Here is a 26,492-nt window from a genome sequence, read left to right as displayed (position 1 = left end):
CTGCAGGAGGGCATGCCAGGGGTAACACTAAGCATACCTAAAATGAGGAGGGAAACTACAACACATGACTGCTTGTGTGCCAAGTAGTGTAGGTGGCAAGCGATAGAGTTAAGCAATTCCACAATCAACAGATCTATGCTCAGCAGTCCTGCCACATCCAGCCATGAATGATGGTGGACAATTAAACAACTCCCTGGAGGAGGAGGCTCCACAAATATCCCCAATATTATCAATAATGGAGGAGACCAGCATGTCAGTGCAAAACATAAGCCTGAAGCATTCACAACAATGTTCAGCTAGAAATGCTGAGTAAATGATCCATCTCAGCCTCCTTGGAGGTCCCCAGCATCACTGATGACAGTCATCAGTCAGTTTGATTCACTCCAAACTATTCCTATGTTTGACCTGATGATATCAAGAAACGGTTGAAGGTACTGGATACTGCAAATGCTATGGGTTCTAACATATTCCAGCAATTGTACCGAAGATTTATGTTCCAGAACTTGATGCACCTCTAGCTAAGTTGTTTCATTATAACTACAACATTGACATCCACCTGGCAACGTGGAAAACTGACCAGGTATATCCTGTACACAAAAAGCAAGACAAATCCAACTCAGCCAATTATATCCCCAATGTCTACGCTTGATCACCAGGAGTGATGGATGGAGTCATCAACAGTGCTATCAAGCAAGATTTGCTTACCAATAATCTGCTTTGTGATGCTCAGTTTAGGTTCCACTCAGGTCACTCTGCCTGGACAAATCTGGACAAAACAGATAAACTCCAGAGGGGGGCTGAATGGCTGTGCTCAACATCAGCCTAGCATTTGACTGGGTGTGAAGCAGCTGTAGCAAAACTTGAGTCATTGTGAATCAAGGAAAAAGCTCTCTGCTGGTTGGAGTCATATTTAGCACAAAAGAAAATAGTTTCATTGTTGGAAGTGAATTATCTCAGTTCCACAACATCATTGCAGTATTCTGCACGGTAGTGCCCTATACCCAACTGTCTTCCACTGATCTTCCTTCAATTCTAATGTCAAAAGTGGGGATGTTTATTGGTGATCATACAATGTTCAGAATCATTTGTGACTCCTCGGATATTGAAGCAGTCCGTGTCCAAATGCACAAGATCGGCACAATATCCAGACTTGGGGTGACAAATGGAAGTAACATTCGTAACACACAGGTGCCAGGTACTGACTATTTCCAATAAGAGAGAATCTAAAGTTTATTTATTAGTCATGAGTAAGGCTTACATTAACATTGCAATGAAGTTACTGTGAAATTTCCCTAGCTGCCACGGTCCAGCGCCTGTTCAGGTCAATGCACCTAACCAGCATGTCTTTCAGAATGTGGGAGAAAACTGGAGCATTGTCCCTTAACATTCAGTGGCATTCCCATCGCTGAATCCCCCCACTATCAAAATCCTGGAGGTTGCCATTTACCAGAAACTGAACTGTGCCAGCTATATAACTATTGTGGCTACAAAAGCAGGTCAAAAGCTAAGAATCCTGCAGCAAGTAACTTATTTCCTAACTCCCCAAAGCCTGTCAATGGATCAAAATCCTGGAACTCACTCCCTAACAGAATTATGGGTGTAACTACACCATAGTGGTTCAAGAATACAGCTCAGCATAGAATTCCTATTGTGTAAAAGAAGGCCATTCAACCCATTGAGTCTGTACTAACCCTCCAAAGAGCATTACACCCATACCTAATCCATCTAACCTACACACTAGGCAGAATACGGCACGGCCAATCCACCTAACCTGCACATCTTTGGACCGTGGGAGGAAACCGAAGGAGCCAGAGGAAACCCATGCGGACATAAGGAGAACATGCAAACTGCACAGACACCTAAGGCCAAAACTGAACCCTGGTCCTTGTTGCGGTGATGTGGCAGTGCCAACCACTGTGTTGCCCCCAAGACCTTCTCAAGGGCAATTACGAATGAGCAATAGTTGCTGGCCTCGTCAGTGATGCCCACATGACATAAATTAATATAAAAAATTATATCAACCATTTCATGATTATTGTGACATTTCCAATCTGTGCAGTATTAGCCGTAACCCCAAGCTAACAGGTAAACATTTCTCTTTATTTTAAGAAAGGTCTTGCACTGTGAAGGCAAGAAAAATAATACAAATGTTATGTCAGAAGATTAATGGACACCGTACCAGTGAGCATAGAATACAGAGTAGCAGTATGTTTTGGGTATGGAGCAAAATGGGTGGTATCAGATCATCTGCCCATTCTAGGTAGCAGATTTCAGTTCCATTGAAGTCAATAGAATTAATGTGGCAGATCTGATATTACCTGTTTTGCATCAAAATCCAACATTAATTTCAATTCCTGAATCATTATAAATACATCGATACAAATTTGAAACCTCAAACAATCTGGGTATTTGCTGTAAATACTCAGTTCTAATTTATTTGCCAAAAAGAATGAAGCAAGCCAAGGAAAAATCAGTACATTTGAAGGAAAAACAAATTGCAGCTGTGCTTTTCTTGACTTGGCATTCTGAGGTAAGTACTTACCTAGTAAATTAAGATGCAATGAATTCAATGGGCACACAGGCAGCGAGTAGGTCAGAAACTTTTTGCCCTTTAGCGTGGCTAGTTAACTCCACCACAGGACTAACATTCTGATTCCGGGCTTCCGGACCATTCAGAGAGGGCATCAGATTGGCAGCAGAAGGATTTCCACTGAAAGGGGCCCAAACATGGGTCAGAATGCTTAAACTATACATTAGTTCCTGCTGTGTCAGACACCACAGCAATGGTAATGAGATCTGGGAAGGCTGCCCAGGATCCCAAGCTCTAACCTGACGACTCTCCTGTGAGATTGGAGGGACTGAAGTGACATGATGTTTGTCAACGACATGGAAGTGGCTAGCGTCTCCAATAAATTAGATCTGCAGGAAGTGGCGGAGGGAATAGGCGCCAGCAGAGTGGTCCCCTAAACTAGCTAGAGTGCCAAGGGGTTCAAAGTACCCAAGAATGGTGTGGCATAACATTTTCAATACCAATCCTCACATTCTGACTTTACCAGCATTCTTGTGCATTACACATCTTAACCGACACACTTTGCTAATTCAGGTACATCCTCAGAGTCCCATCAAATGAGCAGCACTCACACTCCTCTTTAGTTTTAGTGCCATCTGACAACCATGCTTCACAATCACTCTCTTTAAATACTGTCCTTCCCTCTCCACACAATTCATTTCTCATGCACGGAAGAGAGTGGAGAGTGCAGAGCTGCAGGGAGAAGCAGCAAATCGGAGTTGGGTAGAGAGAGGTGCATCCTTTGAAACCCATCTTTACAACCACTGGCAATTGTTATTAACTGAACAAGAAAAATACTATAAAAATGTATTTTTCAATAGAATATCAGATCCTCGCAGTTGGGAACTGTAGATCCCAGTGGGTATCAGCAGCCTCTGGGCATCATGTGGCCCTGGAATGGCCACACACATATAGCTTATGTTTTTTATGTTCTTAGGCTATTGAGTATGAGTAAGCTGGAGAATAGTCATGCATGCACAATTGGGGCATATTCTCATTGTCAGGCCATTTGCGCAGAATTTGTTTTCTTTTTATCTGGAACCAGGCTTGAGGCACTTATGCAGAAGAAAAATGATAGCAAGTGAAAGAGCGTGAAAAGGTCAGGTGACCTTCTACATCTCCACAGTGGAGAACCATTGCAGAAGTGCCAGAAAAAGCAGAGTGCAAGAATTGCATGAGGCAGGTCCCAGGGACACGGTCCAGTCAAGAAAAAAAGAACAGGAATCTGCAAGGTTCTGATATATGAAGTCAAGAGTAAGGAGCAGAGAAAAAGGCTTTGAATTAAAGAGAGAAAGCTGCAGAGAACAAACTTAGAACAAAGCGAATTTGCAAAAGGCCAGATGATCTGAGGAGACAGCTGAAGATTGCTGATTCTTTACTACAGATTTTTGGAGCAATGGTATCTTGTTGGCAAGGTTGAAATCTGAGAGTGCATGTGGAAAGTGAAGCTGGAATGCATGAAGAGATCAGGGAAAGGAACAGCAGGAGAATTTGAAACCTAGGAGGCAGATTTTTGTTGAAGATGTTCTAGGAGAGCATTATTTGGGAGAAAATTCCAAGGTGAGTTCTTTAAGCATTGACACTGGAAAACCTCATGTGAAAGACAGAATTTCCATGAGACCAGTTGGTTCACAGTGTGACAAGTGTTTTGGGGGGGTGGGGCGGAATTCATTGGAGAGCCATTACATTTGCTTTCGGTGGCATTTGTAACTTGTTTTTGGAATGTGGTTAGTCTGACCACAGCTTGCTTAGTTTACGTGGATTGTACACATATTGTGAATATTACAGTGTAAGATATGCTTGGTAACTTGTGTGATAGCTATAAAGCCATTGAATCTTGCAGCCTGGTTATCTTCATCGAATGAAAACCTCATGTAGTAATATGCCTTGTAGGAGAAGACATCTGTGATCTCCTAGACGTATCTGTGTGTTGAGGATTGCGAGATGCTACTCGGGTCCCCTGTCAATCCCTGGAATGATCTGCAGGCAGCGATTACCTTCAAAGCTACTGGTAGGGGGTCGCGTCTGAATCAACAGTATCTTAGGTCTTTAAGAAGAATGTGGCAGATGTGATCTAACAGGTCTCTCACTCAATCCAACAGAAATGACCTCAGCATGAACCCAAACAGAACTAGCTCTTAGATCAACATTTTTAGTTTTTAAGTAAACAGATAGTAAAGATAGTCCAGAATGTATCGATCATATAGCATTAAAAGAAAGGAAGTCCAGCAAAAAGTATGAATTCCCCAATTTTAATGTAGAAGATATCATTGGTATTGCCTGACCATACTTTTTCAATTCATTCCAGTGATAGAAGCAATGCAGGCAAAACCAGCACTAATTGCTCATCCATATTTGCCCTTGAGAATGTGATAACTGAACTGCTTTTCTCATCTGCTGCAATACAAATAGTGAAGGCAGGTAATGTTTTTCGGTAGAGTGTTATTGGATGTTGATCCAGTTATAATGAAGAAACAGTGATAAATTTCTGGGGTGGTTTGTGGCTTAAGAGGGTAATTTACAAGTGGCGGTGCTCCCATGCACATACTGCCCTTATCCTTCTCAGTGGTACGGGGTCATTGGTCAAAGCAGCCTCAGTGAATTGTTCACTGCTTGGTGAGTAGTGCATTTTGTATATGTATGCACAACTGTTATGGTGCACCAGTAGTGAATATTTAAAGTGTGGATAGGTATCTGTCAATTGAAGTGCATTGTCCTAGATGGTATCTAGCTTTTAACACATTATTGGAGTTGCACTCATCCAAGCAAGTCGAATGATTCCATCAAACTCAAGATGTGTGCTTTGTAGATGGTGGAAAAACTAGGCAAATCAAGGCATGAATACCCTGCCTATGACGTGCACATGTAGCAATAGTATTTATGTGCTTGAACCAGTTCAGTTTCTGGTCAAGGGTGACCCCATCTCCCTGGATATCCACAGTTAAAGAATCAGTGATTCTAATGCTCTTGGAATAATGTTCTTGGACTCTTGAGAACTCTTGCCTGGCATACAAGCGGAATTTGCCAAATATCAGACCATGCCTGAATGAATCAGAGTTTTGTAGTACAGCAAGAGACTATTGTGTCTGCACTGGCCAACAAGCACCAATCTATTCTAATCCCATTTTCCAACACTAGGTCGGTAGCCTTGTATGCTATGGTGCATCAAACGCTCATAAATACGTTTTCAATATTATTAAATATTGAGGGTTCACTTGCAGTGAGTTTCAGATTCCCATCGTCCTCTGTGGGAAAAAGGGTTTTCTCAAATTTCCTCTATATCTTAAATCAATGCTTCCTAGTAATTGAACCCGTACTAAGGGGGAAATGTTTCTTCCTAGTTACTTTATCTATGAGAATTTTCTACACCTCATTTGGTTCCCCTTTCAGCCTTCTCTACTCTAAGGAGAACACCCAGCTTGCAGGTGCAGCAGGTGGTCAGGAAGGCGAATGGGATGCTGGCCTTCATAGCGAGGGGGATTGAATATAAAAGTAGGGAGGTCTTGCTGCAGCTGTATAGGGCATTGGTGAGGCCGCAGCTGGAGTACTGTGTGCAGTTTTGGGCGCCGCACCTGCGCAAGGATATTTTGGCCCTGGAGGGAGTGCAGAGGAGGTTTACTAGGCTGATACCGGAGTTGAGGGGATTGAGCTATGAGGAGAGGCTGAATAAACTAGGCTTGTACTCGTTGGAGTTTAGAAGAATGAGGGGAGATCTCATTGAGACGTATAAGATGATGAATGGGATGGATAGGATACAGGTGGAGAGACTCTTCCCGCTCAAAAAAGACAGTAGGACTAGGGGGCACAGCCTCAAGATAAAGGGGAGGCGGTTTAGAACGGAGTTGAGGAGGAACTTCTTCACTCAAAGGGTGGTGAATCTCTGGAATTCTCTGCCCGTTGAAGTGGTGGAGGCTGCCTCGCTAAATATTTTTAAGAAGCGGGTTGATGGGTTTTTGATAAGAGAAGGGATTAAGGGTTATGGGGAGAGGGCGGGAAAGTGGAACTGAGCCACGACAGATCAGCCATGATCTTATTGAATGGCGGGGCAGGCTCGAAGGGCTAGATGGCCTACTCCTGCTCCTATTTCTTATGTTCTTATGTTCTAACCAGCCTCTTTTTATAGCTGAAACACTCCAGACCCGACAACATCCTGGTGAATCTACTCCAAACTCTTTCTAGTGCAATCACATCCTTCCTGTTGAGTGCAAACAGTACTCCTGCTGTGACCTAATGAGTATTTTATACAGCTCTATCAAAACTTCTTGCTCTTTTAGTCTATGCCTCCGCTATTAAAGGCAAGTATCCCTCATGTTGTCAAGAAGAAAAGCTTACAAAAGGTTCAGAGAAGTAGGTAATGTTAGCGATCTAGAAGAGTATATGGCTAATAGGAAGGATCTTAAGAAGGAAATTAGGAGAGCCAGAAGGAGTCATGAGAAGGCCTTGGCAGGCAGGATTAAGGAAAACCCCAAGGCATTCTACAAGTATATGAAGAGCAAGTGGATAAGACGTGAAAGAATAGGACCTATCAAGTGTGACAGTGGGAAAGTTTGAATGGAACTGGAAGAAATAGCAGAGGTGCTTAATGAAGTGGGCTCTTACCTTCTTGATCAGTCTCCCAGCAGACCAGCAGGATCTTGTCAAAAGTCTTACTGAAGCCTGTGTAGACCACATCAACAGTATTACCCTCATCTACACACCTAGTCACCTCCTTGAAAATGTCAATCAAATTTGTTAGAAAATATCCTCCCCTGACAAAGCCATGCTGACTACTCTTGATTAATCCTCGCCTCTCCAAGTAGAGATTAATTCTGTCCCTCAGAACTTCTTCCAATAATTTCCCTACTGTTAAGACTCACTGGCCTGTAATTACCTGATTGTTCTTATTTCCTTTCTTGAGTAATGTTCCCTTGCTACAGGAGGGCTTGGACTGCTTCAATATCTAAGGGGTTGCACATGCAACTGTGCAATCATCAGTGGATATCTCAATTTCTGACATTATAATAAAGAAAGCGAGGTATTTTACTTGAACTATATTTGCGTTGTTAAATATTAGAAATAAGGTATAATTTTAAGTGGGTTTAATTTAGTATTGCGTGTAAGGGAGGATAACCTGATAGTTAGATGTGTGTTCAACAAGGATGTTTGTATCTGAGGGTTTTAGTTGCAACTGTGCTTTTGCTGTTCTTAGAGAGGGTTAAACGTGAAAAGTAAACAAGCTAGAGGAAACAAAAGTTATTGCTTCTCCCAGCTTGGGAGGCAATGACCTAGTGATATCATTGTTAGACTATTATCCAGAAACTCAGCTAATGTTCAGGGGACCCAGGATCGACTGCTGCCACAACAGATGGTGGAATTTGAATTCAATTAAGAAAAATCTGGAATTAAGAAACTACTGAAGACCATGAAACCATTGTCGATTTTTGGAAAAACCTGTCTGGTTCACTAATATCCTTTAGGGAAGGAAATCTGCTACCCTTACCTAGTAAGAACATAAGAAATAAGAACATAAGAAATAGGAATAAGAGTAGGCCATCCAGCCCCTCGAGCCTGCCCCGCCACTCAATAAGATCAATAAGATCAAAAGTAGTCTGGTCTACATGTGACTCCACAGCCACACTGGTGTGCTTGACTCTCAACTGCCCTCCAAGGGCAATTAATTAGGGATGGGCAATAAATACTGGCCAGCCAACGACACCCATGTCCCATGATGAATTTAAAAAAACAGGGACACCTTTAGGGTCAGAAGGCTCCTTGAGTGTAGTTTTCAGCTGAAATCACAGCAGTTGGTTATAGAAAGCTAAAGAGAGAACTTCTCTCTCAGCTTTGCTGGAAGAAGAGCCTTACCAGGGAACAAGAGTTAAGTGCTGAAGATTTAAAGAACAGCTAATTAAAGAAACTAAAGAAATGAAGTTTCCAAAAAGTCTGAGGTTAAAGGAACAAAAAAAAAGTATTAAAATAAAGAACTGTTCAGTTCAGACTGACAGGGTTGAGAGGAAATTGACGAGTGAGAAGCCAGAAATATATCTGAAGTGATTTTAATGTCTGTGAGATTTTACTGCAGCCCGTGAAGCGCGAGTTTAAGCAATTAAGTAAGTCAGGGCTGGATCTTGGCATTTAAGACAAAGGGCTGACGAATGACAGATGGAGTCTAATTTAGACAAATGCGAGGTGATGTGTGTTGATGGACTGAACCAGGGCAGGACTTACTCAGTTAATGGCAGGACATTAGGGAGAGTTTTAGAACAAACAGATCAAGGGGTACATGTTCATAGCTCTTTGAAAGTGGAGTCGCAGATGGACAGAGTGATGAAGAAGCATTCAGCATGCTTGGTTTCATCAATCAGAACATTGAATACAGGAGTTGGGACGTCTTGTTGAAGTTGTACAAGACATTGGTAAGGCCACACTTGGAATACTGTGTGCAATTCTGGTCACCCTATTATAGAAAGGATATTATTAAACGAGAAAGAGTGCAGAAAAGAGTTACTAGGATGCTACCAGGACTTGATGGAATGAGTTATGAGGATGAATAGACTGGAATTTTTTTCTCTGGAGCATTGGAGGCTGAAGGGTGACCTTATAGAGGTCTATAAAATAGCGAGGGGCATAGACAAGGCAGATAGTCAATATCTTTTCCCAAAGATAGGGAGTCTAAAATTAGAGGGCATTGGTTTAAAGTGAGAGGGGAAAGATGCAGAAGTGTCCAGAGGGGCAATTTTTTCACAGAGGATGGTGAGTGTCTGGAACAAGCTGCCAGAGGTAGTAGTAGAGGAGGGTACAATTTTATCTTTTAAAAAGCACTTAGTTAGTTACATGGGTACAATGGGGAAAGAGGGATATGGCCAAATGCAGGCAATTGGGATTAGCTTAGGGGTTTTAAAAAAAAGGGCAGCAGGGACAAGATGGGCTGAAGGGCTTGTTTCCATGCTGTAAACCTCTATGACTCTATGGAACCCGAAAGAAGAGGTGGAAAACCTGGTGCTGAATGCCCTGTTAAAAAGAGCAGAATTGAAAGGATAGTTGGAAAAACTGGAGCAAATCTTTAATACAAGCAGCTGACAGAAGGCATTATTTGAAAGAAGATTTTAAAACTTTTTTTGGGAGTGGAATTTGGGAAAACTTCATGTGACAATCATTGCATAAGAAATATACAGAAGATTAGTCTAATGGCGTTGGCCATTTGGTTTAGGGTGGGTTGTTATTTTTCAAAACTGTATGCATTTGTGAAGCTAAGGTGGAGTAAAGGAGATTGTATTATAATCAAACTCCTTGTGCCCGATTTTACTATCAAGTTGTGCCCGTCTTCGGACATGAAAAATTGGTAAAATCAGGCATGAGGCGAGTAGCACGATGCATGCCCGCCTTCATGCCAGTTCCCCCTTTACCAAGGCCCGAAAATGACTACGATTGGGACCAAGCCCAAAACGGGCACAGCGGCCATTTAAATGTATTTGCATGCATTTATACTGACTTAACGGACTGCACACCCAACCTTAACGGCACTTCCCCCTTTACCGCCATGTTCGCTCATCCAGATTTGATGCAGAACAGACATGCATTACAAAAGTCTAATTCGGGCAGTCCAGCTAGTGAGGAGGTAAGTGCTGAGCGTCCGATGGCTCTTTCCTTGAGATCGATGGTGGTGGTGATTTGGGGGGGGGGGGGTGGTTGGAATTGGGTGCGACGGCTCTCTGCTTGGGATCGGTGGAGGGGACGGGGTGTCCTTTGCCACTCTGCCTGAGATGGGTGAGGAGGAAGGGGTGTCTGCTGCGGTTGTGCCTGAGATCAGTGAGGGAAAAGGGGGTTCCATTGCCAATCTGCCTGAGATCAGTGGGGGAAGGGGGGAGGGGCTCGTGATCAATCTCTGTGGTGGGTGGGTGGGAGATAAGGGGGTCAGCAATGTTGTGGGGGTGGGACAATGTCTGCGGGGGCCAGGGGGAAGCAATATCCGCGCAGGAGCGATGTGGCGTTCTATCATTTTTTTCTGCACGTGAGTAGTAGGAAGTGCCAATTGGAGCTGCAGGGTTTTGGGCGCATTAAGTTCTGCCCACAGGCTTCCACCTGATATTTTTTCAGGCAGAGCGCATATGGTGTGCATTCTCTGCCTGAGAATGGGTCCAAAAATCGGATCTGAAACACTCCCAGTTTCAAATCTGCCCAGCACTTAGAATAAAAATGGTAAAATAGGGCCCTTCATGTTTCATAAATGTTATTTCTTGTTGTTAAAACTAATAAACAACTCTGTAGCTTGATTCTTCCACATTTCTTCAAAAGAGTAAGTAATAACCTTTTGACCCAAGGTTCCATTCTGGAATCTTCTCATCCAATAGTAATACTAACTGGGATTGTAATAATAAGGCATCTAAAGGTGATTGGGCGTTTGACACTACTCTGAGGAATTCTTGCAGTGATGAGATAATTGGCCTTCTAATAACTACAACCAGCTTCCTTCGAACCTGGTATAACTCCAACCAGTGAAGAATTTTTTCCCCCTAGCTGCCATTGATTTCAATTTTTCTCAGGCTCCTTTGTAGAATACGTCAAGTATTGTCTTGATGTCATTCCCACATCATTTGTGGAATGTAGCTCCTTTGGACTAAGGCTCGACTGACTTCAGGAGCCAAGTGATTTGGTTGAGCTTGGTGAGCAAGAATTTGATGAGTAAACATCACTTGATGGCACTATCAATGCTTCCTTCTGTAATATTGTTGACAATTGATAGGAGGCTAATCAAATGATAACTGACCAGATTCAACCTTTCTTGCTTTCTGGGCAATTTTCAATTATTTTGTTGAATAACTGTAGTTGTACCTCATGAAACAGCAAGGCATGAGGCATGGATAGTTCTGGAACACATTATAGTCAAGATGCGGTTAAGACTTATGATCAGTGTGGCCAGTTATTTTCTGATATTTCATGAATTGAATTGAAATGGAGGAAAACTGGTTTCTGAGATGGTAGGAACTTCAGGAGCAGGCTGAGCTGAATCATCCACTCAACCACTCTGGCTGAAGATGGATGCAAAAGATTCAGCCTTGTCACTTGCACTCCTGTGCTGTGTTCTGCTATCACTATGGTTGGGCATGTCTACTCAGCCCTCTCCTCTTGGTATTCGTTTAATTGTCTACCATCATTTATGACTGAATGTGGCAGGATTTTAATTCTTTGATCTATCTGTTGGTTGCTGGTTTATTTAGTTTTCTCTCTATACAAATACTTTTACAGATGCACCATACAGAGCATCCTTTTCAGATGTATCACATCTTGGTACGGTTCCTGCTCTGTCCAAGACCGCAAGGATCTACAAAGGATTGTAAAGGAGCCCAGTTCATCACGCAAACCAGCTCCCCATCCACTGACTCTGTCTTTTCCCGTTGACTCGAAAAAGCAGTCAGCATAATCAAGGACCTCATGCATGCTGGACATGTTCCACCTTCTTAAATCAGGAAAAAGATACAAAAATCTGAGGTCACATCCCAACTGACTCAAGAACAGCTTCTTCCCTGCTGCAACCAGACTTGAATAGACCTACCATCTATTAAGCTGATCTTTCTCTACAGCATGGCTGTGACTGTAACACTACATTCTGCACCTGTTCCTTCTCTCCAATATACTCTATGAACAGTATGTTTTGTCTGTATAGCACAAATGAAACAACAGTCTTCACTGCATACCAATAGACATGACAATAATAAATCAGAAAATTGGTTTAGCATGCATGCAATCTTGAATTGCAGTTAAGTTGGTATCTCATTTTTATTTACACCATGATTGATTCTCCAGTCTCAACGGCAGAGTACAGCAATGGATAGGCTGGGTTGTATTGTAGTGGGATATAATTTAGGCGTTCCTGTGGTACTACTGCACCTCATGTGATTTTATTAGAAGATATAAGATCCAGAGGGTAGTTGACAGGCCGAACTTTAGGACGATGATTAACCTTATGGGCAAGATTAGAGCTAGATGTCACAGTTTTAATATAAAAGATCTCCAATCTAAGACAAAAATTAGGATTTTTTTTCTCAGAGTGTTGCAGAGAGGGTGGGGATGGGGGGGAAGGCTCCTAAATTCTACTATGTTTCTAAGTTTGTCCAATTTTACGCTACTCGATCCGTTCTGCATGATGTTATTCCCAAAGAATGGAAGGTATCTTTCATGTGGACAATTTCCACCAGGACAATACGATGGTCACCCCTACCTATATACTATCATGGACAAATAATGGGGAGATTGGTGAGGATGGGGTCAGTAGATTTTTCCCCCATATTGATTCTCTCAGAACATGCAGCAAGCCCAGTAAAGCCAGCCTTCATAGTATACAAAATAAATACATATTATGTATACATATATTTAAATGCCTGCCTTGCATTAAGGTTGAAAGTATCCTGGAGTTCACTTTGCAGCCCTTAGATCTAAATGATTAATATATAAAATGTACTAGTTACATCTTGGAGAGCTTTTCACAGATGTACATCTGTGACCATAATCCAATACGATTGAGACTGTTGCAAAATGATCTGCTGTATACTGTTGATATAGTGCCACGACATGAGGTCCAAAAGAGAGGGTGCTCCAGTGGGTAATACCAGAGGAAATTGGATTGCATTACAAAATGGGATTTGCATTTATAAGAGATTCTACCCTACACCTGACTATTCTGTTGACCTTTCTTAAAATTTTGCAAATTTCATAAAACATGTCTTCCAAAAATATTTATTCCAGGCAAAATATGCTTGTCATAGCTGCCACTAGATTTTCTATGGCAGGAATGCTAAACATAGCCATGTCAGTTGCAGAATTAATCCACTAAGAGGGAGAATTTTGTTTGCTTAATATAGTGGTTAACGAGGGCTTTTGACTGTGTCTGTTTCTTATTTTTCTGTTTTCAGCTCTTCCAGAACCTCAAGATGTCCCCCTTATCCTCACCTTCCATCCCATCAGCTCTTCGTTCAATAGATTATCCTGCACCACATTCCATCATCTCTAGCATGATGTCTCCTTTCCTTTCAGCTTTCTGCAGAGACTGTTCCCACTATGACACCTGGTCCAATTCCTAGTTTCCCCAACCATACCTCCCCATGAAAACTTTGTATGCTAGTACAGGAGATGTAACACCTTCCCTTTATCTCCTCTCTCTTCGCCATCCAAGACGCTAACACTCCCTTCAAGATGAAATAGCAATTTATACTTCTTTCAATTTAACATATTGTATTTGCTGCTCACAATGTAAGTTTCTGTAAAGTGAGGAGATTATATAAGGCATCCCCGCTCTCCCACCTAAAATTCAAGCCATTTTACCTACTGGGGTTCCACCCATCACCAGCCTCAGTCTGCCACCCATGACATAGCAGCGGAGATAGGAAGTGGCACTTAGGCCTCAACTGGCACCATTGCGGCCTCCCCCACTGCTCCTAAAATTATGGCTAGGCAGGGGGGCAGGTAAATGCCAGAAATGGCAGCCATAGCCTGCAAACATGCTGACCTTGGAGAGTAAAATTCTACCCAATGAGTGACTTGACTTTGGATTATGCTTTCTGATAGAGTAGTCGACACAAATTTAACAGTGACCTTCTAAAGGGAATCAGATAAATAATTGAGGCAGAAAGAAATTGCAGGATTTGGAGTGCAGGGTTAACTGGATTGCTGTGTGAGAGAACCAGTGACGCCCTGATAAGACTGAATAACTGCTTCTCTGCTATAACAGTCTACGCTACATTATTCTATGATATTTACCATGTGTTATAACCTATATAAGAATTGGAGATATGGGGGTGCGGGGGGTGTGTGTGTGTGTGATCCTACCATTGTGCCCTGCCAGCCAAAAATTGCAAGGGAGCCGGGAAATCAGGATTGGGCCTGATTTCTCACCTCTTGCAATCTTACTGGCACTGGCACATGCAGCCTCGCGCTCTCTGAATATATTATTTCAATTATTTAAATGTTCATTTAAATGTAATACTGAATTAGTGAACCTGGGAGAGAATTGCCCAGGGGAGGTTCTCTCCAGAGACGATCATGTGTGATCTGCCATCAACAGGGGTGGGGGTGGTGTGGCACTCTGCACAACAATTGGTGGGGGCAGGGAGGCCCACTGCCACTCTGCAGTGATTGATGGGGGAGGGAGGGTGACGATCAGTCTGAGCCGGGAAGAGTGAGGTGCTCACAACTGGCCTTAGGGCCATGGAGACCAGCTATTGCAACAGAGGCAGTGAAAACGCTCTGCTGCGCTCAGAACACAGAAATCTGTACCTGTGCAATGGCGCATTCTGCTGCTATCAGCTGGCTTTTGAGCGATTTAGGCCCCCCACTCCCCCTACTTGTGAGAAACAAATTGAGGGTTTTTTTTATTGTACAGAATGCATAAGATGCGACTGGTGGTCTTAATGGATCTGAAACTCTCCTGTTTTCATGTTCTGGATTTGGAATATTTTTGGTAAGCTAGCCCCTGAGGCTCTGCCAATTGACAGATAAATTTGGGACAGCCCAGTGTTAAAATGGGTTTATCGACACAACAGAATGTTTTGAAAATAGAAGAAACACTAAATTTGTTCCTTAACTGAATGGGATGATTGTGATCATCATTATTTTAATGAAATAAGAAACATGGGTGAAGGGTTAGAACCAAGGATGCAAATCATCACAATGGTTGAGAAGAGTTAGTGAAAAGATGAGATTAATGTGGTTGTTTAATAATTCTAAGCCTAGGTTTTAAATTCTGTTATTGTACATAAAATTGACAAATATATCTTTCAGTATTATGTTTATCTTCTTGCAACACTAATTTGATATTTAAGATTAAGCACAAAATGCACTACGTTTTGGTGCAGCATTATATTTCTCCAGCGCTCACCTGGAACACTGAGCACTGCAGCAACCTTTGTTCCAGCTGCTTCACAAGTATACGTCCCACTATCCGCAGGAGTGACATCATAGATTTTCAGTTTTGCTACATTCCAGTCCTGGTCAATAATCACGTGATGACCATCAGCCTGAATCTCTTTGTCATTTCTTCTCCACACAGCCTTGACTGGTCTGGAGTACTGACAGATAAACTCTGCTGTGCCATGTTCCTCTCTAGTAACATCTTCCATTTCACTTACTACCTCAACTGTTGGATCTGTCAATCAATATGCCATAAGAAGCTCATTAGTAGCACTGAAAGAAAGCCCAATATTTGCAAGATATTTTAGTTTAATGAATAGCCACACGGGATCAAGTATCAGCAGTTTTGATTATTTCCTGGTCCAAAGAGGAGAATTTACATCACAGTGCTAGAGAAGTATTTTACCTTTCTACATGTGTACTAATATGGTCACAATTAATACTGATGAGACAGCTTTAATCCAAAACTTTGGAGAAAGATTGGTTGTACTATATGCATTTAAGTTCTATACATTAATTAAAAGCTACTTTAAATTTTGATTCAGAACCAGCAAAATTCATCAGATGTAACTTTGAATATTAATCAGACTGAAATTTCAAATCAGCATCATTGAGTAAACATTTGCCCAGTCATTAGAATTATCTACTTCACAAGAAATTCAAGAATGATTAGGAACAGAAAAAGGCCATGGCATTTAATAAGCCATTCCCAATTTATGATTGATCTAAACCTGATCTACCACGTTTTTACCAAATCCCTCATACATTCTATTTCCAAAAAAAATGTCGTATTGTCTTATGGAACATTTTCAACTGTCTGCTATAATGGAATTCTCTGATCATTTATTTCTCAAATCTTTGTTAAAAAGAATTTCCCGACTTATTTTGCTTTTAACTTCCTAATGATTAGCCTCTTAATAACTGTACGAATTCCCTGTTATATAGTTCACATTTATGGGAGAAACAGTACCTGTCAAATGTTGCCTAGAAAGGTGGTAACAAATCCATTATGGATCGCCTCTGTTACTTTAATAAAGGGATTGAAGTATTTAAACACATTCAATTTCACAAATAATGCTACCCTCTAAACCTTTGAATAAAGTCAGAATTAGACAGTTCAGAGCTTGTTTTCTTCAACAGTTTTGAAGTTGTCACTTTTTATTCACTCAATTCCACTGCGAACAACCTTAAAGCAGTTCATCAGTAACTTAAGCTGCACAAGTAAAACATTTATTTATGTAACTGATGACTGCAAGTGATGTCAAAGTCACAGCACACTCAAAAAGCCCATTCGTGAGACCAGGTCCCGAAACGCACTGGTTACCACCGTCATGGGCTGGTATGGCCAGACTTCCAAAGGACAGCCTCCAACAATATAAAGGAAACAATGCAATTATGATTGCAAGTTATGCACAAAGCTAATGTATTATCAACCAATTTCAAGATCTAGCAGAAGATCCTAAAGAGGTTATACAATTTAAAAAGGCCACAAAGTTAGGGCATGAATATTGCATTAAAGCATCTTCATGGGTCATTAGATGAATGCCAAAGAAAGTTAAGAGTTTTATGCAAACTAATGTCCTATATACTGCAAAATGTGGGCAAAGATGTCGCATGAGATTCAAGAGACAACACCAGTTTTATGCCATCATGGAGAAGAACACATTGCAGGAAGGAATTTACACAGGCTAAACTTTCCTTGGAAGCCTGTGGAAAAGAATGAGAAAAAGATCCAACAAACAAAATTTAAATAGCACTTCAATGCATCCTGAATACATTCCAAAATGTTTCAGATCTGAGTTTCAAGTATAATTAGCGTTGATCTGTCAGTCAATGAGGTAAGCGATCAGCACACAGCAAGATCCCACAAACAGCAAATGAGATAAACCAGTCTGCTTTTGAACTATGGGATGAGAAGAATGTTAGCATGATGCTGGGAGAACTCTAATCTAAATATTATATTAGATCTTTTATGTTCATCTAATATGTAGATGAGCCCTTGATTTAACATCTGATCTAAATGACAATCTGCAATTGATCACAGAATATAATCCGAGCATTGATCTTTAGCTACAGTTTAGGATTTTTAAGGAAAATACCAGTTACTGCAAAAAAACTTACCTGAACTTGATACTGCTTCATCTGAGGCTCTGCAGCCATTAACTGGCTTGCAGTTATATAATGGTATGAGCCTTTGAAAGGCATTATTAGAATACAATTTTGCTACTTAAATTAGGCATCTGCTCCTCTGGGGCAGGTGACCTAACAGTGCCTTGTCTCCAGTAAATTAAAATAAGGATTGTTGGAACTGTAGTGCAAATACCATCCTGCCCCTCACCATCCCCCTTTTCATACAGCATTATATTTTATGTTAATTGAGTTGACAGCAAATGCATAGGAACAGCAGACCATTCAGCTGATTTGAACCTCAACTCCAATAAACTTTCTTTGTTCCATACATTTGATATCCTTACCTAACAATAATCTATCAATCTCATAGAATTATAGAATCCTCACAGTGCAGAAGGAGGCCATTCAGCCCATCAAGGCTGCACCGACAACAATCTCACCCTATCCCTTCAATCCCACATATTTACCCTGCCAATTCCTCCAAAACTAGGGTCAATTTAGCATGACCAATCAACCTAACCCTCACATCTTTGGACTGTGGGAGGAAACCGGAGCACCCAGAGGAAACCCATGCAGACATGAGAAGAACGTGAAAACTCCGGACAGTGACCAAAGCTAGGAATTGAACCCAGGTCCTAGATGCTGTGAGGCAGCAGTGCTAACACTGTCTCTGTCTTGAAAATTTCAAACACTCCAGTATTGACAGCAAGTTTTTCTTTTTCACTGCCATTCATGTGAAAAAAGTGCTTCTTGATTTAATTTCTAAAGAAGTCTAGCTCTAATTTAATATTACGCCCACTCCCTTTGGGTCTGCTACCAGGGGAAATAGTTTCTCTGTGTTTATTCTATCTAATCCCTTTATCAATTTAAACATCTTAGTTAGATCACTCCTCAATCTCCTAAATTCAGGAGAATATAAACCAAGTTATCTTCAGAATTTAACCTTTTAGGCCTTGGTACAGGCTGATGAATCTGCACTGAATTTCTTCAGAGGGTCATTCATCTTTCCTGAGGTTGATTACCCAAAGTTAAGCACATTACCTCAGTCGAGATCTGATCACAACAGAAATATTTAGTAATAGTTCACCTCTGATTTGATATCCACAGCGAATGAAATATTGCAAAATAAAAAGGCACTTGACCCAATGTGGAACTGCTGTCAATAAGGATGTTTAACCTCATTCATTTTGGTGCTCTCCACACGTTAATAACAAACTGAGTCTACTACTGCTGAATCTAAAACAAGCAAGGAAAGTGAAAATGATTTGATATTTAAGCCTGAATGACAGCCTAGAGCAAGTAAGCTTAACAGGTTAACGTGCTGCAGGCATGCAGATATATCACACCAACAGATTAAATTATACGATCTCCACCAGATAAAATATTCTTTCTTATACATTGACTTGTTAAAGTATCATTTAGTATAGTAGGCACTGCAACAAAATTTATTTTATTTTTTGACATTTTTAATGTCTTAACATATTAAAACATAATCATTGAAATTACTGCAGCAAGATATTAATTTCCACTTAAAATGGTATGAGCCTTTGAAAGGCATTACTGGAATACAATTTTGCTACTTAAATTAGGCATCTGCTCCTCTGGGGCTGGTGACCTACCAGTGCCTTGTTTCCAGTAAATTACCTCTAGTATTAACAAAATAACAGGTCAATAACTTTCCCCCCACATTGTAAAGCCCCTCAATTGACTTCAAAGCTAAATAATATTTACCTAATTTTATCAATTACCTCTCCATCTGAACTGTTATAAAATGTTTATTTATATGCTTTTGTTTTGCAATCTCATTTTAAAAAATACTTTTATATATCCTTTTTGTCTATTAAATAAGGCAAGTACAAAAGTATCAAGGAGTTAACAAAAAGGAGAAATTCAGGAGTGCACCCCTATCTCAGAAGTAAACATATGGCATGACCCTGCAGAGTGTTGACTTCTCTCATTCTTCCACCATGAATTTAGACAGCCACCCATCCTCTGCACTGATGATCACTCCATGCAGATATTGCATTCAACCTCCTCCATAAACATCAATATCTAGCCTTCCCCCCGTGATGGTCTCCCCATCCACCTCTCCAAGATTTGATCTCCGGCATTGAACCTTTTCACTATGGATGCCCTCCCCAGCTCTCCTCTCAACCTTGATTTTCTTCCTTCCCCCTTCTGTGGCAAGCTGGAAAAATAAGAATTTGTGCACCTCAGATCAACTTATGAGAAATCTATAGCCAAATCAATAGTTTACTGCTCTGCAGTTCAGACATTCACCCATCCACTAGCTATTCCCAAAATGAGATTGTGTGACTTCTTACAATCTTAAGATGCAAGGAAACTTAGTGAAACCAAAAGCATTTCCAGAAAAATGGGTAAAACAGACCTTGTCTCACAAAATACCTTTAACTAATAATTTTGCTGAAGAAATAAGTGACCCAGCCTTAAATGTCACCGTTCCTGAGTCATCCGTTCCCAGGCTTTGTAACGTCAGTGTATGGATATTTCCATCTCGAACGGCTATCTCATTCAGATCATTGTTCTGTAGAGGTGAACCATCCAACCACCATTGCACGTTCTCCACGTCTTTGTGTGAAAGCTCGCAACTAAATGTGGCTGACTCACCAGCAAAGACATCAGTGTTCTTTAAACCAGATACCACTTTTATTTCAGATTCTGGAAAACAAAAACATTTTAAAATTAAACAATTATCAACAACTTTCTTTATCTGTGTTATCTAATAGAACTCAAATATGCACACACAGTCACTTAAGGTTCTTAACTAACAAATACAAAACCTATTTAGATGTTTAATAAGCATCATAAGTGTCGTAAGTAGTACACAAAAGTATACTAGAGGATAAAGGAGTCTACTTTGTGAAAAATAGCCTGGCAGAATCATAAAGGGGATACATTTTACTTATAGGATTATATATAGGATTAAGATTTATGGATCAATATCAATTTCTATAAAACTCTATTTAGATTTCCAGAAGATGCTAAACTTTTAAATTTAGATTCGATAAAGCTGTTGAAGGGCTTGTGAAATGTTTTCACATATTTTCTGACTATGATGGTTCTTTATTCTCAATATACAAATCAACCCATCCCTCCTTAATTCCAAAGATGTGGCAGGTTAGGTGGATTGGCTGTGGGAAAGGTGCGGGTTATGGGGATAGGGCAGAGGAGAGGGCCTGGGTGAGATACTCCATCAGAGAGAAGGTGCAGACTCAATGGGCTGAATGGCCTCTATGAATTATCAAAGCCATATTGTTAAATATATAAACAGGATTTGTTTTAAACATCAGTACTATTATTATAACGTAATATAGATCAAATCCTATTATCCATTCCACTTGGGAAAGCTTTCTTCCCTAACATGCTTTATTAATCAATAAAGTATGTTTGTACTATTCAATCTGTGCCTGGAATAAACAAGCATGCCTTCAAGTTAAATTCAAATATAATGATATTGTCTATTCTCATTGGTTTATAAAAACACGAATCCTGTTATATTTTAAACAACTATTAAGCAGTCTTCATTATTCCTTTAGTGGCCTTTAATTAATGAAAGACCACATTTTCCATGGGAAAGCTTTTTGACTTATAAATATTTGAATAGGGTAGCAAGGATCTAAGCTGTTCCACTGCTCGAATTCATCATCCAAAAAACTTCCCCATGAAAAAAAATTTGCAGTTACGATAACTGATTTATCACCTCTAACAATTAAGGAGGCTGTTGTTTGTAGATTCCCAGAATAACAAGTATATTTGCCAGCATCTCCTCGTTTCACATTGTGTATTACCAACTCAGCAATTGCACCATTTTGCTTCATTTCATATTTTTCGCCTGGTTGAAGCACTACTAGTCTCTTTCTCCATTCCACAGGAGCATCAGACTTAGATAGTTCACAGCAGAATGTGACTGTGTGACCTTCCTCAGCTTCCTCATTCTTAAGCTCTTGCTTGAAATAGGCAGGTAAAGCTGAAGTTTATATAAATATAAAAGATATAAGATTTTTAACAATGAATGCAATTAAGAATGCAAATAAAAACTTTTAAGAGTCATGTTCTAAAACTCTTGTTTTACTTACATCAAACATAGAAAGATTCAAATATTCAATTATTATTTTAATTTCTTAATTAAACAAATCATCCACAACAATTTTCGCATGCACACTGACACCCAAGCTAACCCTAAATGTCCACTTCACTCAAAGCTGCTGTCATCTTTTCTGAGTAAGTGGCTTGCATGAGACAAAATTCCTTCAGATTAACGGTGGCAAAAACCATACACTCTAGCTCCTGGCATGGTGAAGGTACGTCTCCCCACATTCTTAACATTATGACTGTCTTCTCAGGTCAAATCAAGTATGTGTAACTTTGGGACTGTACAATTCGAAGCTCAGCTTTTTGTTCCACGTCAAGATCTCAACCAGGGGAGAGAGGAGGCCCCTAAAATGGGGTGCTTTACTGTCTTAACCATAATTGAATCTCATGGTCACCAATTTAATTGCCCACTGCAGCTGCATGATTGAGGACCCATCAGAGGAAAGTGGAAGCTTCATAAATTAATACAAAGCAGAATACTGGGATTTTTTTTTGAGAGACCAGGAAGAGCAGAACTTCTCTTGACCTCAAAAGAAAAGCAGTAGCCTGCCTTGGACTGCCTCCTGCTCCAAAGACACTGTTGAAATCATCACTTTATGACATACCTGCTTGCCAATTTACTGGTTGCCTGGACCCTAAGATATTCAGATTTTTCCAAATAACTTGAAACATTATTTTTAACCACAATTACCTGCCTGCACTCTCTGAATCTAATTTCTCCCTGTTTGTCCACTGTTTCACAACTGATAATGGTAGGACTTAATCTGACGCATGGGAGTGTGTAGTGACGGGAAGGGTATAAAGCAGGGTGGGGGTGGAGTGCCCATCACCTTTTCACTGCATCTAATTCATTGAAAGGGCAGGGACGGTTAAGGTCAAGAGGTCCTTAAGAATCCAGGTAGGGCCCTCCTGATTGGACACCCCTGTGGCCCCCAGAGGGGGCACCTCCTCAACTTGCAGTGGCCTGGGCCATCCTGTGGAAAATACATCTGCATATCCTTACCCTTCCACACGCAGCCATTCACTGGGGCCTGACTAACCAGCCTAAGCTATCCTTACCCCACTCAGCTCCATTCCAGACTCTTCTTCGTCTTGCTGCTCCTGGTGGGTTGCAGCCCTTGTAGTATCCTCTGCTCCCCATGGCCGGGTCGACGTAAGTGAGACCGAAAATTCTCTCAGTAAGGACTGGAGAATTCAGTGCTATGTTCCTACCCTCTGAAAATCACCAAACTTTGCTATGTTACCTTTCTCGCTCATCTCTCTCTCTCTCTACCTTCCACTTCCTCACACTGACCACAAATCATTCCCCACGTCTTTCCCATGTGACTATTGAAAATGTAGAGTGGGCAACAAAAAATTGCAGTCAACTGAGTCTTTAACAAGCTTAGTTTGCTAATTGTTTTCTTTCAAAATTGCATGCAAGGCTTCTAATTTTGGCACCTCCTCATCTTCCGTATTAACAAAGGCTGGCAGGATGACATTGGATTGGCCCAACATCATCATGCCACATGATGCATGTGGGAGAGCAGGCTGTCAAATCTGAGGCTGTAAAATCCAACCCATGATTCCTTTCATTCCCATCATTTTGCAAAGCAGCTACCACCTCTTGCCTTTGAAGGCTCCATCTTTAGCATTGCTCTATTAGTGATATTCTCTGACCACGCTTTTTATCTTTTCCTATATTTCTTACTCAGTTTCCAGTCTTCAGTTTTTTAAAGCACTTTGTAACATATATTTTATGAGAAGTACCATCTGTAATCAAGACGGATAGTACTGGACTTTCCTCTTTGGACGTTAGTAATAATTTCTTCATAGGTTAATAAAAATCTCAGCTATGCCTCTGAAAGGTTTTAAGTGTGAAATTAAGTACCACAGTACTACGTATAGTAACTAGAGTTGGCTACCAAATACATGAAAGCAGTCTACCCCTCTACAAATAATGACAAAAGAGCATATTAAACCTAAATTAAGAGAACTGACAAAAAACGAAGGTGGAAACAAATAGATATGTAGACAAAAAAAGGAATGATTTTGTTATCCTGGATGACCACGAAGATTCTAAAATAAATCTGTCCCTTTCCTACCCTCCACTTTCAGGGAAGCTGTAGTCTGCTGATCCCCAGAATCACAGGTATATTCTCCAGCATCCTCTGGTGTTAAGTCAGAAATTTCCAACTCAGCCACTGGACCCCTTTGCCTCAATTCATATTTGTCACTCGGTCTAATTGTTTCTGAGCCTTTCTGCCATGTAACAGGCACTCCATCTTCAGAAAGCTCACAATGAAGAATAGCTGTACCTTCTTCCTGTGCTTGTACGTCCTGGAGCTTTTGTTTGAAAATAACTAGAAATGAAAATCATAAGGGCTAAAGTGAGTTATAAATTTACAAACATATAAAAAATGACAAGTTAGGTCAGGACCTAATGGTGGATCCAGCCTGTCCCATGCATGTGTGCATCCTAACAAATACGCTCCCACTTCACCTGAAGCTATGTAATTCCAAGACAGGCAAGGAAATTTTTAGTAAACAAAATATGGAAAACTCCTGTCCAATCCCCTTAGGTGACCAAAACTAGCTTAGACCACCCAAGGCCTGATAAATGTTACAATGTGCTTAGCTGTGGACAGCCAATTCGACATGTTCAAATAACCAACAGAGTTGAAAGATAGTCAGTTTTTGCAACTGTTTCAAGAATATGTTTACTGAGTAATCTTCACACCTTTTATGGAGCAATTTGTTTTTAAATTTTGCAAGGAATGGAACACAGTTACCAGCAGGGTGGGGAGGTGGGAAGAGAAGTGGATGGCCCGCTCCGCGCCCCTGATTCTTTATCCCACCATGGCAAATAAAGCGAGGGTGCCTGACCAATTAGTGTGAAGAAGTTGGAGCTTCAAATCCAATCATATGTCTAGGATCAGGCAGAAGAGGGGGTTGGCCATGAACTGGAAGTAAGTCAGGGTCACCAATTTAATGCCCTCTCAGTCAGCCTAATTATATGATAAGAGCCAACCTCTGCCAACTTCATCAATAGATTCTGCTGCAGCAATGATCCCTCTTGCAGGTTGTTTCAGTTACTTTTTTGGATTCTTCTGTAGTATATTTAAACAGCTGGAAAATATATGGAACAGACATGTGCCATAAATTCATGCTGGCAGGGAGGATTCTGAATAAGCATGCCCTGCCAGCAACCATGGCTCTCTGATGAAAAAAAACTAAAAAACGGAATCGGCCCATGAACATGCCTGCCCCCCTCCCCACTCACTGGGCAGTGATCGGTGAAAGGAGGGAGGGAGATGGGGCATGCTGCAGCAATAGGAGGGGGGAGGGTAGCAGGTCCGCAACCAATGGGGGAGGGCGGCCGGTCTGTGGTCGATGGGGGAAAGGGGGCCCATGATCAACCTGGGCAGCAGGGGGTTCAGCAGGGGCTGCATTTCAGGCCAGAGGTCCCTGTGATTGTGGGGGTTGGGGGTGGGGGAGGGGGGGGGGTGCTGCTTCAGGCTGCCTGCAGTAACAGGTGCCTGACAGCTCTCTCTCTATCAGTCAGACCCTTGCTACTGTTAATGCACATGTGCAGCATCAGAGGTCAACAGGGCGCTCATGCACAAATAATCGGTATTGTGGCCATTTAACTGAGGGTTGCAACTGTTATGTGAACAATATTATTACCTAAAACTTTTAGAAGAAAGTGCAGGGGAAAGTTATTGATTTCTTTGGTTGCACTTTTAAGGAGGCAGAGAGTGGGGGTTAATGGGTGCTATTCGGATTGGCGGTTGGTGACTAGTGGAGTGCCCCAGGGGTCAGTGCTGGGGCCTCAGCTATTTACCATTTATATAGATGATCTGGAGGAGGGAACCGAGTGTATGGTGTCGAAATTTGCTGATGACACCAAGATTGGTGGAATGGCAAATTGTGCGGAGGGTGTGGAGAGTCTGCAGAAGGATCGAGATAGGCTGGACGAATGGGCCAGGAACTGGCAAATGGAATTTCATGTTGGCAAGTGCGAGGTGGTCCACTTTGGTAGGAATAATGGTAGGAAGGGCTATTACTTACGTGGCGAAAAACTGCAGCAGGCGACGGTGCAGAGGGACCTCGGGGTCCTCGTGCATGAGTCGCAAAAACCCAGCCTGCAGGTGCAGCAGGTGGTCAGGAAGGCGAATGGGATGCTGGCCTTCATAGCGAGGGGGATTGAATATAAAAGTAGGGCGGTCTTGCTGCAGCTGTATAGGGCATTGGTGAGGCCGCAGCTGGAGTATTGTGTGCAGTTTTGGGCGCCGCACTTACGCAAGGATATTTTGGCTTTGGAGGGAGTGCAGAGGAGGTTTACTAGGCTGATACCGGAGTTGAGGGGGTTGAGCTATGAAGAGAGACTGAATAAACTAGGCTTGTACTTGTTAGAGTTTAGAAGAATGAGGGGAGATCTCATTGAGACATATAAGATGATGAATGGGATGGATAGGATAGAGGTGGAGTGACTCTTCCTGCTCAGAAAGGACAGTAGGACTAGGGGGCACAGCCTCAAGATAGAGGGGATGCGGTTTAGAACGGAGTTGAGGAGGAACTTCTTCACTCAAAGGGTGGTGAATCTGTGGAATTCTCTGCCCGTTGAAGTGGTGGAGGCTGCCTCGCTAAATATTTTTAAGACGCGGGTTGATGGGTTTTTGATAAGAGAGGGGATTAAGGGTTATGGGGAGAGGGCGGGAAGGTGGAACTGAGCTGCGACAGATCAGCCATGATCTTATTGAATGGCGGGACAGGCTCGAAGGGCTAGATGGCCTACTCCTGCTCCTATTTCTTATGT

At 41.5% G+C, this 26,492-nt stretch overlaps 1 protein-coding gene across 1 annotated transcript in view; it reads right to left on the bottom strand.

Moving 5' to 3' along the window:
* obscnb (obscurin, cytoskeletal calmodulin and titin-interacting RhoGEF b) overlaps positions 1-26,492 on the bottom strand; it is a 696,366-nt gene that overhangs the window by 228,262 nt on the left and 441,612 nt on the right. The window contains exons 67-70 of the mRNA XM_080214757.1: positions 23,779-24,036; positions 21,303-21,569; positions 19,988-20,260; positions 15,420-15,686 (exon numbers count right to left, since the gene is read on the bottom strand). Of these exons, the coding sequence (XP_080070883.1) occupies positions 15,420-15,686; positions 19,988-20,260; positions 21,303-21,569; positions 23,779-24,036 (1,065 nt within the window). The remainder of the gene's footprint in view (positions 1-15,419; positions 15,687-19,987; positions 20,261-21,302; positions 21,570-23,778; positions 24,037-26,492) is intronic.

The sequence above is a fragment of the Carcharhinus amblyrhynchos genome, chromosome 2 (genome assembly GCF_965287045.1).
Source record: "Carcharhinus amblyrhynchos chromosome 2, sCarAmb.v2.hapA, whole genome shotgun sequence".
NCBI classification, from domain to species: Eukaryota; Metazoa; Chordata; class Chondrichthyes; order Carcharhiniformes; family Carcharhinidae; genus Carcharhinus; species Carcharhinus amblyrhynchos.
The sequence above is the reverse complement of the archived record's forward strand: the minus strand, read 5'-3'. Positions and strand labels throughout refer to the sequence as shown.